The following is a 15,289-nucleotide window of genomic DNA, read 5'->3' as shown; positions in this document are numbered from 1 at the left end:
TCGGTCCTTCGAGCCTGCACCACCATTCAATAAGGTCATGGCTGATCATTCACCTCAGTACCCCACTCCTGCCTTCTCTCCATAAACCCTGATCCCCTCAGCTGTAAGGGCCACACTTAACTTCTTTTTGAATATAATCTAACAAACTGGCCTCAACAACTTTCTGTGGTAGAGATTTCCACAGGTTCACAACTCTCTGAGTGAAGAAGCTTTTCCTCATCTCGGTCCTAAATGGCTTATCCCTTATCCTTTGACTGTGACCCCTGGTTCTGGACTTCCCCAACATCGGGAACATTCTTCCTGCATCTAACCTATCCAATCCCGTCAGAATTTTATATATTTCTAGGAGATCCCCTCTCATTATTCTAAATTCCAGTGAATATAAGCCTAGTTGATCCAATCTTTCTTCATATGTCAGTCCTGCCATCCTGGAATCAGTCTGGTGAACCTTCGCTGCACTCCCTCAACAGCAAGAATGTCCTTCCTCAGATTAGGGGACCAAAACTGTACACAATATTCAAGGTGTGGCCTCAGCAAGGCTCTGTACAACTGCAGTAAGACCTCCATGCTCCTATACTCAAATCCTCTCGCTATGAAGGCCAACATACCATTTGCCTTCTTCACCGCCTGCTGTATCTGCATGCCAACTTTCAATGACTGATGTACCATGACACCCAGGTCTCGTTGTACCTCCCCTTTTCTTAATCTGCCGCCATTCAGATAATATTCTGCCTTCCTGTTTTTGCCACCAAAGTGGATAACCTCACATTTATCCACATTATACTGCATCTGCCATTAATTTGCCCACTCACCTAACCTGTCCAAGTCACCCTGCAGCCTTTTAGCATTCTCCTCACAGCTCACACTGCCACCCAGCTTAGTGTCATCTGCAAACTTGGACTTTCTCTCCTGCTCCTTCGAGCCCTCTGGGACTGGGTGACCCTTCGCTTGGGTGTCACCACAAACCGAACAGTGAGCCACATATCTGATTTGCCTCTCCATCCCCGCCCCCCACCCCAATCTCTGTGGGATCGCAGCTGCACTTTACACGGTCAGCGACGCAGGACGAGGGCCGGCGGTGTGACGGAGCAACAGAACGCGCATCGGGACGTAAGGGGAGTCGCCGTCTCTCGGGCGTTGATATCCGCCTGACTCCCTTTGCTACCTGGCTGTCAGCTGTGGCTCAGTGGGCTGCATCCTCTCTCTCTCTCTCCCCACTGAGCCAGAAGGCCATGGGTTCGAGTCCCACTCCAGTCGACTCGAACACTAAAATCTAGGCTGCCACTCCCAGTGCAGTGCTGAGCGAGTGCCGCACTGTCGGAGGTGCCGTCTTGCGGATGAGACGTTAAACCGAGGGCCCCCCGTCTGCTCTCTTGGGCGATTGTAAAAGGTCCCACAGGCACTATCTCGAAGAGTTCTCCCCAGCCAATACTTGTCCTTCACTCAACATCACTGAAATAAAAGATCCCTGTCTGTGGGAGCTTGCTGTGCACAAATTGGCTGTTGTGAATCCAACATTTCAACAGTGACTACACTTCAAAAAAAAAAGTACTTGGCTGTCGACTGCTTTGGGACGTCTGGTGGTCGTGAAAGGCACCGCAGAAATGCAAGTCTGCCTTTCTGCCTTCCAATTTATTTTTCGCAGGGAGCGATAGGCTAGTACAAATTCACCTCACGTGGCTCTGGGGAGTGCTTGCTTTACTTTACTTTTCTCTGCGTGCAGCAAGCAGCCTGCTGCCAGATTAAATAATGACTCTTTCCCTTCGCTATAATTCATGGTAAAGCAGCAGTCATCATGGAATGTTTCTGACAACCACAGGGTGCTGCCTCGAAGGGCTCAGCTCCAGCCTCATTTAATTATGCAAATGAATGTAATTGGAATCAAGTGTTTTAATTAATTACTCATAAATGAGCAGCGTCTGCCTTGCATCATTTCCCTGTCCCCTCTGCGTGTCTGTCTTGCTTTCTGTGTCTCTGTCGCACTCCACCCCTCTCACTGACCATCTCTGTCTATGCCCTTTGCTCTCTTTCTCTCCGTGTCCCTCTCTCTCTCTCTCTCTCTCTCTGTCCACCTGTCTCTCTCTGACACTGTTCCTCATGGTCATCTGCTCTCTGTCCTTTGCTCTTTTTCCCTCTCTCTTTCTCTTTATCTCTCTCTGCTGTTCATTCTGACGGTGTGCACGTCACTGTCTCTCTGACGCACTCTTTCTCTGACTGTCTCTCCATCTCTGTCTCTCTCTTCTTCTTTCTAACTGAGTCTACATATCTCTTTGTCTCTGTCTATCTCGGTCGCTTGGTTGCACTCTCTCTATGTGCGTCTATCTGATTTGCTCTGTTTATCTGTCTCTTTCTTTCTGCCTGTCCCTTTAATGTTCTCATTCTCTCCGTCACTCGCTCTCTCTCTCTCTCTCTCCAAATCTGATTTTATGGGTGATAGAATAATTACAACTTGCATTTATATAGCGCCTTTAACATAGTAAAACATCTCGAGGAGCTTCACAGGAGCGTTATGAAAACAAAATTTGACACTGAACCACATAGGGAGATATTAGGGCAGGTGACCAAAAGCTTGGTCAGAGAGGTAGGCTTTAAGGAGCGTCTTAAAGGAGGAGACAGAGGCGGAGAGGTTTAGGGAAGGAATTCCAGAGCTTTGGAGCGAGGCAGCCGAAGATAGCTGAATGCAGCGATTAAAATCGGGGATGCTTAAGAGGAAAGAATTGGAGGAGTGCAGATATCTCAGGGGGTTGTAGGACTGGAGGAGATTACAGAGATAGGAAGAGGCGAGGCCATTTACCTTCCTCCTCTCCTGAAGGTGCTGCCTTTGGCTCGGGATGCGTCCACGGGCCCTCTAATTCTCCACTTAAATATTGGGAAGACCGAAGCCATTGTTTTCGGTCCCTGCCACAAACTCCGTTCCCTAGCCACTGACTCCATCCCTCTCCCCAACTCCTGTCTGAGGCTGAACCCAGACTGTTTGCAACCTTGGTGTCATATTTGATCCTAAAACAAGCTTCTGACCACATATCCGCAGCATTATTAAGACCGCCTATTTCCCCCGCCCGTAGTAACATCGTCTGTCTCCGTCCTGCCTCAGCTCATCCGCTGCTGAAACCCCCATCCATGTCTTTGTTACCTCTAGACTTGACTACTCCAACGCACTCCTGGCTGGCCTCCCACATTCTACCCTACGTAAACTAGAGGTGATCCAAAACTCGGCTGCCCCGGGTCCTAACTCGCACCGAGTCCCACTCACCCATCACCCCTGTGCTCACTGACCTACATTGGCTTCCGGTTAAGCAACGCCTCAATTTCAAAATTCTCATCCTTGTTTTCAAATCCCTCTGTGACCTCGCCCCTCCCTATCTCTGTTATCACCTCCAGCCCCTCAACACCCCGAGATCTCTGCGCTCCTCTAATTCTGCCCTCTTGAGCATCCCTGATTATAATCGCTCAACCATTGGTGGCCGTGCCTTCTGTTGCCTGGGCCCGAAGCCCTGGAACTCTCTCCCTAAACTTCTCCGCCTCTCTAGGTCTCTTTCCTCCTTCAAGCTGCTCCTTAAAACATACCTCTTTGACCAGAGAAACAGAGAAACATAGAAAATAGGTGCAGGAGTAGACCATTCGGCCCTTCTAGCCTGCACCGCCATTCAATGAGTTCATGGCTGAACATGCAACTTCAGTACCCCATTCCTGCTTTCTCGCCATACCCCTTGATCCCCCTAGTAGTAAGGACTACATCTAACTCCTTTTTGAATATATTTGGTGAATTGGCCTCAACAACTTTCTGTGATAGAGAATTCCACAGGTTCACCACTCTCTGGGTGAAGAAGTTTCTCCTCATCTCGGTCCTAAATGGCTTCCCCCTTATCCTTAGACTGTGACCCCTGGTTCTGGACTTCCCCAACATTGGGAACATTCTTCCTGCATCTAACCTGTCTAAACCCGTCAGAATTTTAAACGTTTCTATGAGATCCCCTCTCATTCTTCTGAACTCCAGTGAATACAAGCCCAGTTGATCCAGTCTTTCTTCATATGTCAGTCCTGCCATCCCGGGAATCAGTCTGGTGAACCTTCGCTGTACTCCCTCAATAGCAAGAATGTCCTTCCTCAGGTTAGGAGACCAAAACTGTACACAATACTCCAGGTGTGGCCTCACCAAGGCCCTGTACAACTGTAGTAACACCTCCCTGCCCCTGTACTCAAATCCCCTCGCTATGAAGGCCAACATGCCATTTGCTTTCTTAACCGCCTGCTGTACCTGCATGCCAACCTTCAATGACTGATGTACCATGATACCCAGGTCTCGTTGCACCTTCCCTTTTCCTAATCTGTCACCGTTCAGATAATAATCTGTCTCTCTGTTTTTTACCACCAAAGTGGATAACCTCACATTTATCCACATTATACTTCATCTGCCATGCATTTGCCCACTCACCTAACCTATCCAAGTCACTCTGCAGCCTCATAGCATCCTCCTCGCAGCTCACACTGCCTTTGGTCACCTGTGCTAATTTCTACTTATGCAGCTCGTGTCAAATTATTATTGCATAATACTCCTGTGAAGCGCCATGGGACATTGCAATACGTTAAAGGCGCTATATAAATATAAGTTGTTGTTGTTGTTGTTGTTGTTGTTGTAAGTGACCCTGTGAGACGAGACCATGAGTGCTAAAGACTATTTGACCACAGAGGGCAGAATAGCTCAGCCTGGTGCTGTCCTTCCCTGGACCCACACATAGGCACTTTTCGGTTGATCAGAGTTTAGTTAGAGAAAGAACGAAAGAAAGACGTTCATTTGTGGAACACCTTCCACTACCTCAAAGCGCTTTACAGCCAATGAAGAAATTTTGAAGTGTAGTAACTGTTGTAATATGGGAAACGCGGCAGATAATTTGTGCACAGCAAGCTCCCATGAACAGCAACGTGATAATCACCGGATAATCTGTTTTTTAGTGATGTTGGTCGAGGGACAAATATTGGTCCCAGGACACCGGGGAGAACTCCCTGCTCTTCTTCAAAATAGTGGCCGTGGGATCTTTTACATCCACCTGAGAGAGCAGACGGGCCTCGGTTCAATGTCTAATCCAAAAGACGGCAACTCCGACAGTGCGGCGCTCCCTCAGCACTGCCCCTCTGACTGTGCGGCGCTCACTCAGCACTGACACTGGGAGTGTCAGCTGGATTATGTGCTCCAGTCTCTGGAGTGGGACTTGAACCCACAACCTTCTGACTCAAAGGCGAGGGTTCCGCCCGCTGAGGCACGGCTGACCCCACAGGATCGCGGGCTGATTGTGGCACCCCAACTGTTGATCGATGCGCTGGGCGCGGGCCGGGGATCGAACCTTCCTGGGGTATCCGACGCCCATTCTACACCGGCGAATGAACTTCCCGGCTGAAGCTCATGGGCAGCGACGTGCGCTGAACTGGCCCATCACAACCCGGCCTCGCCATTGGCCTCAGCCCCTCACGGCTAGGAAGGGAAAAGTAAAGAAAAAATAAAACCGGACGTTGCCCCCCCCCCCACCCCACTTGGAAAATTCTGCAGGTGCGAATGGGATCGGGTGATGCACCCCATAGTCAAATAGCTGGGCCACAACTTACTGTCTAAGCCGAAACATCAAGGAGATGTAAAAGCGATCGGAGAGGAGTCACTGCTCAATTTGGATTCGGGTAATTGGATGGGCCACACTCGAAGGCATCTCGCTTTTAATTTGGATTCAGAATGGGCTTAGCTCTGTGTTTGCAGGCAGCCCAACTCTAATCACGCCGCGCGACATTGCATTGACACAGAGCTGAGTGCCTCTGACTCTGAAGCACGCACAACATTCTGGCGACAACCCTCTTAAGCCGCTGTGTAAATGCCAGCTCCTCGGAGGCCTGTCGCTCGGGGTACAGTCAGGAGCTGAATCCGCACTGGCATGATGTTTGGAACGGGCTGTGGTAATGACAAGCTAATGAGAGGCCAAGACTCTCTCACGGAATTCCGCAGCATTATACAGCTTAGGAGGCCATTCGGCCCATCGTGCCTGTGTCGGCTCTGTGAAAGAGCTACCCAATCAGTCCCACTCCCTCCTGCTCTTACCCCATAGCCCGGCAAATGCTTCCACTTCAAGTTACTACTGAATCTGCTCCCACCTCCCTTTCAGGCAGCGCGTTCCAGATCGCAACAAGTCGCTGCGTAAAAATATATGATAATCTCCCCCTCTGGTTCTTTTGCCGATTATCTTCAAGCTGTGTCCTCTGGTTGCCGACCCTGCCACTGGAAACAGTTTCTCCTTAGCTAATCTCTCTCCCCTCTTTTTGTTCTTCTGCTAATTTCAACCTAGCCTCTTCCCGTACTGACATGTTACCATGTCATAGAAACATAGATGGGGGAGGGGGGGGTGAGAGAGTTCCAGACCAGAGAAATCAAAGAGCAAGTTATTATTTAAATGGAGAAAGATTGCAAAGTGCTGCAGTGCAGCGGGACCCTGGGAGTACTTGTACATGAAACACAAAAGGTTAGTATGCAGGTACAGCAAGTGATCAGGAAGTCCAATGGAATCTTGGCCTTTATTGCAAAGAGCATGAAGTATAAAAGCAGGGAAGTCTTGCTACAGTTGTACAGGGTATTGGTGAGACCACACCTGGAATACTGCGTGCAGTTTTGGTTTCCATATTTACGAAAGGATATACTTGCTTTGGAGGCAGTTCAGAGAAGGTTCACTAGGTTGATTCCGGAGATGAGGGGTTCGAATTTATGAGGAAATGTTCAGTAGGTTGGGCCTCTACTCATTGGAGTTCAGAAGAATGAGAGGTGATCTTATCGAAACGTATAAGATTATGGGGGAGGGGGCTTGACAAGGTGGATGCAGAGAGGATGTTTCCACTGATGGGGGAGACTAGAACTAGAGGGCACGATCTTAGAATAAGGGGCTGTCCATTTAAAACTGAGATGAGGAGAAATTTCTTCTCTCAGGGGGTTGTGGATCTGTGGAATTCGCTGCCTCAGAGAGCTGTGGAAGCTGGGACATTGTATAAATTTAAGACAGAAATAGACAGTTTCTTAAACAATAAGGGGATAAGGGGTTATGGAGAGTGGGCGGGGAAGTGGACCTGAGTTCATGATCAGATCAGCCATGATCTTATTAAATGGTGGAGCAGGCTCGAGGGGCCATATGACCTACTCCTGCTCCTATTTCTTATGTTCTTATTCCCAGCAGCCTTTGTGTGAAGAAGTGCTTCCTGACATCACCCCTGAACGGCCTGGCTCTAATTTTAAGGTGATGCCCCCTTGTTCTGGACTCCCCCCCCCCCCCCCGCCCCCCACCGGAGTGAATAGTTTCTCTCTATCAACGCTACCAAATCCTTTAACCATCTTAAACACCTTGATCAGATCACCCCTTAATCTCTTACACTCAAGGGAATACACGCCCAGTCTGTGCAACCTGCCCTCGGGATTTAACCCTTTTATCCCCGGTATCATTCTGGTGACTCTGCGCTGCTCCTCGTCCGAGGCCGATATAGCGTCCCTGAGGGGCGGGGCCCAGGACTGGATGCAGTTTCTCCCGACGGGGTCCGACCTGAGCTGTATACAGCTGTAACATCTCTTCCTCCCCTTTGTATACCAGCCCTCGAGATAAAGGCCAGCATTCCATTCGCCTCTTCAATTATCCATTTTAAGTATTGACATCGCAGCCTCCTCCGACCCTACCCTTCACAGCATCCCATCCAGCAAGGGGGCAAGGGTCAGCAATGAAGAGCAGTAACTTTGTCCGATTACTTTACCTGAAGGAAATAAAAATTGCAGGGCCACGGGTGGAGGGTGGGGGAGTGGGACTGGCTGACGTGCTCTTGGAGAGAGCCAGCACGGGCTCGACGGGCCGAATGGCCTCCTTCTGTGCTGCAACCATTCTATGATTCTACTCTCCTATTAACTCCAGCGAACTCAGGGCCGTTGAGTTTGATTGCTGCACGCCAATTACTGCTGCAACTGGGCGCGGCCAGGCGATGGGTGCTCACTGAGAAGCTGCGTTTCCCCAAGCCCCAAGAGGGCGACGCTCTTACCTTGAGTCCGGACAGGGTCGGACATCTGGCTGGGGTCACTGACTCCCTGAGCGTTGACAGCACGCACCATGAAGAGGTAGATAGTGTTGGGCCGGAGACCCCTGACGGTGAACAAACTGTTCTTCACGTGGTCCGCCACTGTTTGCCAGCTGTTACTCACAGATTGACTGAAGCAAAGAAACGAAGGAGAAACTCATTACTACACTGTTAGTTCAGAGTTCCCCCCACCTTCCCCGCCGCCCCCCCCCCCACCCCCCACCTTCCCCGCACAACCCCCACCCCTCCCTTCCCGCATCCCCACCTCCTCCCTTCGCCCCACCTTGCTTCAGCTATGTTTTGAAAGTTGCGATTGAATCTGCTTCCAGCGCCCTTTCAGGCAGCGCGTTTCAGATTACAACAACAACACCTTGTATTTACATAACGCCATTAACATAGTAAAACATCCCCAGTTTTTATTGGACAAAACAGATAAATGTGACACCGGGCCACATAAGGAGATATTAGGCCAGGTGACCAAAAGCTCGGGGCCAAAGAGGGAGGTTTTAAGGAGTATATTAAAGGACGAGAGAGAAGTGGAGAGGCGGAGAGGTTCAGGGAGGGAGTTCCAGAGCTTGGGGCCCAGGCAGCTGAAGGCACGGCCACCGATGGTTGAGTGATTATAATCAGGGATGCTCAAGAGGGCAGAATTAGAGGAGCGCAGACATCTCGGGGCTGGAGGGGATTACAGAGGTAGGGAGGGGCGAGGGCCGTGGAGGGATATGAATGCAAGGCTGAGAATTTTGAAATCGAGGCGTTGCTTAACCAGGAGCCAATATAGGTCAGCGAGCACAAGGGGTAATGGGTGAGCAGGACTTGGTGTGAGTTAGGACTCAACAAATTCTCCTCTTCTCCCCTCTGGTTTGTATTTCCTCCAGTATCGAAGATTAAGGGGTGATCTGATTGAGGTGTTTAAGATGATTCAACAAGTTGATAGGGTAGATAGAGAGAAACTATTTTCTCCTGGTTGGTAGCGGAGCAAGGGGGGGGGAGGTGGGAGGGCATGCAGAACAAGGGGGCGTCACCTTAAAATTAGAGCCAGGCCATTCAGGGGTGATGTCAGGAAACACTTCTTCACACAAAGGGCGGTGGGAATCTGGAACTCTCTCCCCTAAAAAGATGCTGAGGCTGGGGGTCAATTGTAAATTTCAAAGCTGAGACTGGTTGATTTTTGTTAGACAAAGGGTTACGGAACCAAGGCGGGTAGATGGAGTTAAGATGCAGATCAGCCGTCATCATCATAGGCAGTCCCTCGGAATCGAGGAAGACTTGCTTCCACTCTTAGCATGAGTTCTTCGGTGGCTGTACAGTCCAATACGAGAACCACAGTCCCTGTCACAGGTCGGACAGATAGTCGTTGAGGGAAAGGGTGGGCAGGGAGCCTGGTTTGCCGCACGCTCCTTCCGCTGCCTGAGCTTGGTTTCTGCATGCTCTCGGCGACGACACTCGAGGAGCACAGCGCCCTCCCGGATGCTCTTCCTCCACTTAGGGCGGTCTATGGCCAAGATCTAATTGAATGGCGGAACAGACTGAAGGGGCTGAATGGCCTCCTCCTGTTCCTGTGGTTATTTTGCTAATTACATTAAATCTATGTCCTTTGGTTACCGACCCTCCAGCCAATGGCAAGAGTTTCTCCCTATCTACTCTATCACAACCCCTCATCATTTTGAACACCTCTATTAAATCTTCCTTTAACCTTCTCTGCTCTAAGGAGAACATCCCCAGCTTCTAATGTCTCTCCACATCACTGAAGTCCCTCATTTGTTGAAGCAACTTAGAAACAGAGACCAGGAGCAAACATGCAGCTTAATCTATTAATATTACGTAGGATTATATAGATTATTCGGCACAGAAACAGGCCATTCGGCCCAACCAGTCCATGCCGGCGTTTATGCTCCACTCGAGCCTCCTCCCGTCTTTCCTCATCTAACTCTATCAGCATAACCCTCTATTCCCTTCTCCCTCATGTGTTTATCCAGCCTCCCCTTAAATGCATCGGTACTATTCGCCTCAACCACTCCCTGTGGGAGCGAGTTCCACATTCTCACCCCTCTCTGGGTAAACATAGAAACATAGAAATTTACAGGGCAGAAGGAGGCCATTTCGGCCCATCGTGTCCGCGCCGGCCGACAAAGAGCCGCATGGCCCTCGGTCAGCAGCCCTGAAGGTTACATATAAACCTATGAACAATGAACAATGCGGCCTATTAGATTGCTGATTCCCTATTTTATTTCTAATTCCCTATCTAATTACCTCATGCATAATGAGCTCTGGGACAATAATTCCTGAACACAAAATATATTTCACTCCAATACCCTGAGTCTCCTAGTTGCCTGGCAATCGAGTCCATTGCAGTTGGCGCCAGGCGACAGGGGTGAGAACACAGCTGATCCAGGTGTTAAGTTGACGGTTCTCATGCCACAGCGAGTGAATCTCTTCTAAACTTCACATTTGATCTCTTGTCCTGACCATTCCCGGGTCCACCTGGACATCTGGAGCTCACCATAGCGTAGGCAAGTGGCAGTGTCAAGAAGCCTGAATGCTAGGCCCTTCCCGGTCCGGCAACCCAGAGTTGAGGGGGTTGACTTATGAGGAAAGGTTGAGTAGTTTGGGCCTCAACTCATTGAGTTCAGAAGAAGGAGAGGTGATCTTATTGAAACGTATAAGATTATGAGGGGGGCTCGACAAGGTGGATGCAGAGAGGATGTTTCCATTGATGGGGGAGACTAGAACTGGGGGGGCATGATAGAATAAGGGGCTGCCCAGTTAAAACTGAGATGAGGAGAAATTTCTTCTCTCAGAGGGTCATAAATCTGTGGAATTCGCTGCCTCAGAGAGCTGTGGAAGCTGGGTCATTGAATAAATTTAAGACTGAAATAGATAGTTTCTTAACCAATAAGGGAATAAGTGGTTATGGGGAGCGGGCAGGGAAGTGGAGCTGAGTCCATGATCAGATCAGCCATGATCGTATTAAATGGCGGAGCAGGCTCGAGGGGTTGTATGGCCTACTCCTGCTCCTATTTCTTATGTTCTTATGTTCTTAACCCCTCAAATATAAATTTCTCATCCTGGTTTCCCAATCCCTCCATGCCCTCGCCCCTCCCTATCTCTGCAACCTCCTCCAGCCCCACAACCAACCCCCCCCCCCGAGATCTCGGCGCTCCTTCAATTCTGGCCCCCTGTCCATCACTGATTTTTTTTCAGCGCTCCACCTGTGCCTTCCACTTTCCAGGCCCCATACTCCCGAATTCCTTCCCTAAAGCTCTCCGCCCTTCCACCTCGCTACCCTCCTTTACAATGCTGCTCCAGGGACTAGAGCACACAAAAATCTAGGCTGACACTCCCAGTGCAGTGCTGAGGGAGTGCTGCACTGTCGGAGGTGCCGTCTTTCGGATGAGACGTTAAACCGAGGCCCCATCTGCTCTCTCGGATTGAGGTAAAAGATCCTATGGCCACTATTCCGAAGATGAGCAATGGAGCTCTCCCCGGTGTCCTGGGCCAATATTTATCCCTCAATCAACATAACAAAAAAAAACCAGATTATCTGGTCGTTATCACATTGCTGTGTGTGGGAGCTTGCTGTGCGCAAATTGGCTGCCACGATTCCCACAATACAACAGTGACTACACTCCTAAAGTACGTCATTGGCTGTAAAGCACTTTGAGACATCCGGTGGTCGTGAAAAGCACTATATAAATGCAAGTCTTTCTTTCCTACAAACGAAGCCTTTGACCAAGCCCTGTCCTAATATCTCTTTAAATATTTTGTCTGCTAATGCTCCTGCGAAGCAGATGTTTTACTGCATTTAAGCCACTACATGAATGCAAGCTATTTTTGATCAGGAGTGATGTCAGGAAGCACTTCTTCACACAAAGGGGAGTGGGAATCTGGAACTCTCTCCCCCCCAAAAAAACTGCAAAGGCTGCAGGGTCAATTGAAAATTTCAAGAGTGAGATTGATAGATTTTTGTTGGGTAAGGGTATTAAGGGTTACGGAACCAAGGCGGGTAGATGGAGTTACAATGCAGATCAGCCACAATCTAATTGAATGGCGGAACAGACTGAATGGCCTCCTCCTGTTTCTAATATTCCTGTTGCATCACTTTGCACCAGCAATCCCTTGAAGCGCTGGTATTATGATTTCAGCCAAGTTCCTTCTTGGAACTACGGAGCACTGATTAAGTCAGAGGAAACATGAAACTAAAAACTACTGTTGGACTGCTCTTGGATTTGACAGCGTGGACAAGGAGGGACTATTTCCACTGGAACGCAGCAGGCTACAGATTTAAGGGAGTCATAGAATCTTACAGCACCGTTCGGCCCGTCGTGCCTCTGCCGGCTCTTTGACAGAGCAGTCGCGCTCAGTCCCACATCCCTGCTTCTTCCTCAAGTACCCTTCCACTTCCTCTTAAAATGATCGATGGAATCAGTCCCCTCATCCCTTTCAGGGAGAGCGCCCAGACTCCCACAACTCTCTCTGAGTGAAAACATTTCTCCTCGTCTTCCCTCGAGATCTTTGTCCAATAATTTTAAATCTGTGACCTCCAGTTACTGACTCACTCGCCAGAGGGAATAGTTATCAACTCAATCACATCCTCTCATTATCTTGAAAACCTCTTTTAGGTCACCTCGTCAACTTCTCTGTTCCAAGGAGAACCGTTCGAACTTTTCGTGATCATGACCATCTTTAAAAAATGGGACATGTCCGACTGCGGCAACTACAGAGGAATCTCCCTGTTATCAGCCACTGGGAAAGTCATCACTGGAGTCCTCCTCATAAGGGGTAAGGGGTAAGGATAAGGGGTAAGCCATCTAGGACCGAGATGAGGAGAAACTTTTTCACCCAGAGAATTGTGAACCTGTGGAATTCTCTACCACAGAAAGTTGATGAGTCCAGTTCGTTGGATATATTCAAAAGGGAGTTAGATGTGGCCCTTACGGCTAAAGGGATCAAGGGGTATGGAGAGAAGGCAGGAAATGGGCACTGAAGTTTAATGATCAGCCATGATCTTATTGAATGGCGGTGCAGGCTCGAGGGGCCGAATGGCCTACTCCTGCACCTATTTTCTATGTTTCTATGTTTCAACTGTCTTCTCCCTGTGGCCAAGGAGCTCCTCCCGGAGTCACAGTACAGATTTCATCCCCTACAGGGCACAGCGGACATGATTTTTACAGCGCGACAGCTGCAGGAAAAATGCAGAGAACAGCGCCAGTCCTTATACATGGCCTTCTTCGACCTTACAAAGGCCTTTGACACTGTCAACCGCGAGGGTCTATGGAGCGCCCTCCTCAGTTTTGGATGCCCCCAAAAGTTCGACACCATCCTCCGCCTGCTCCATGATGACATGCAGGCCGTGATCCTCACCAACGGATCCATTACAGACCCAATCCACGTCCGGACCGGGGTCAAACAGGGCTCAATCTTTCCAACCACTCATAACTGAAGTCCCTTATCCTCGGTAACATCCCAGTAAACCCCCTCTGTACCCTTTCCAAGGCCTTTACATCTTTCCTGAAGTGTGGCGCCCGGAATTGCCCGGAATTTTCCAGCTGAGGTCGAACCTGCGATTTATAAATTTCGAGCATGATCGCTTTGCATTTATATTCTATCCTTCTCTTTATAAACCCAAGTTACCCATCTGCTGTTTGGGCCACCCCATCAACTTGCCCTGCCACCTTTCAGGTTGTGTGTATATGGACACCAAGCGCCCTCTGCTCGACACATTGTACTCCATCTGCCGTGCTTCTGCCCATTTCACCATCCTGTCTCTGTGCTCCTGAAGTCTACAACAATCCTCATCGCTATCTATTACGTTGCCACGCCAAGTTTTGTATCATCTGCAATAATGCTGCCCCTACACAGAGGGTTGTTGGCGCATAGAATGTTTTGCCACAGGGAGCAGTGGATGTTATTAAGGAGAAATTGGACAAGTATTTAAAGCAGAGAAAGATACAGGGTTATTGGGAGGGAGCGGTAACCTTGCATTGCGGTCATTTATAAAAATTGAAACGAGAAACTAAATGAGAAAAGATTGGAGCATAACAGGCTAAGAGATTTAATTGAGAATTTTTTTAATTATACAGAATTTGGATAGGATTAATGGGGAACTACCATTCCTCTCTGTCAGTGATGAAGGATCATCAATTTAAATTACCGTTGAGGGAGTCAGTGTACGAGAATTGTTTATACACAGAGGATTGTTGGTACATGGAATGTTTTGCCACAGGGAACAGTAGAAGATGTTATTAAGGAGAAATTGGACAAATATTTGAGGCAGAGAAAGATGCAGGGCTATTGGCAGGGAGCAGTAGCTTTGCATTGCTCTATGAAATGAACCTGCACAAAGATGATGGGCCGAATGGCTTCCTTCTGTGCTGTAAACTCTTTGGTTCCTTTGTACTTCCTAATGGCCAGGTCCTGATGCCTGACATGCAAAAAAGAATGAAGGAAAAGCACCTTTCACAACCTCAGGATGCTTTACAGCCAATTCAGTACTTTTTGAAGTGTAGTCACTGTTGTAATGTAGGGAAATGCAGCAGCCAATTTGTGCACAGCAAGCTCCCACAAACACCAATGTGATAATGAGTAGATAATCTGCTTTAGTGATGTTGGTTAAGGAGTAAATATTGGCCAAGACACTGGGGAAAATTCCCCTGCTCTTCTTCAAAATAGTAGCCGTAGGATCTTTTATATCCACCTGAGACGGGACCTCGGTTTAACGTCTCTTCCAAAAGACGCCACCTCCGACAGTGCGGCACTCCCTCAGCACTGCACTGGGAGTGTCAGGCTCAGATTTTTGTGCGTGTGCAAACCTCTGGAGTGGGACTTGAACCCACAACCTTCTGACCCAGAGGCGAGAGAGAGTGCGACCCTCTGAGCCAAGGCGGACACTTCACAGACTTGGCTCTCTCTCTCTCGCCCTGCTTCCCTCCCACCATCTCCAGTTCAGTAATATTTTGGGATAACGAAAGAGGGAGAGTGACAGCGATTCCTCGCCCTCACGTACCTGAAGGCCTCAATGACGTAGGACGTGACCGGCGAAGATCCAGCGTGCTTCCCCGCCAACCAGGACAGTGTGACGCTGCTCTTCGTGACATCAGCGACTTGCGGCTTGGAAGGCGATCCTGGCAGGGCGTCCATGTCCATCTTGATGTTGACAATCGCAACGCCCGATTCTACAAAAAAAAAACTTGTTTCAGAGACCGCT

General features: G+C 49.1%; 1 protein-coding gene across 5 annotated transcripts in view; it reads right to left on the bottom strand.

The window, feature by feature from the left end:
- robo2 (roundabout, axon guidance receptor, homolog 2 (Drosophila)) overlaps window positions 1-15,289 on the bottom strand; it is a 790,970-nt gene that overhangs the window by 200,050 nt on the left and 575,631 nt on the right. For all 5 annotated transcript variants that reach the window (XM_070893255.1, XM_070893256.1, XM_070893258.1 and 2 more), the window contains exons 11-12: window positions 15,089-15,257; window positions 8,047-8,213 (exon numbers count right to left, since the gene is read on the bottom strand). In XM_070893255.1, the coding sequence (XP_070749356.1) occupies window positions 8,047-8,213; window positions 15,089-15,257 (336 nt within the window). The remainder of the gene's footprint in view (window positions 1-8,046; window positions 8,214-15,088; window positions 15,258-15,289) is intronic.

Source organism: Pristiophorus japonicus, chromosome 11, assembly GCF_044704955.1.
Source record: "Pristiophorus japonicus isolate sPriJap1 chromosome 11, sPriJap1.hap1, whole genome shotgun sequence".
NCBI lineage: Eukaryota > Metazoa > Chordata > Chondrichthyes > Pristiophoridae > Pristiophorus > Pristiophorus japonicus.
The sequence above is the reverse complement of the archived record's forward strand: the minus strand, read 5'-3'. Positions and strand labels throughout refer to the sequence as shown.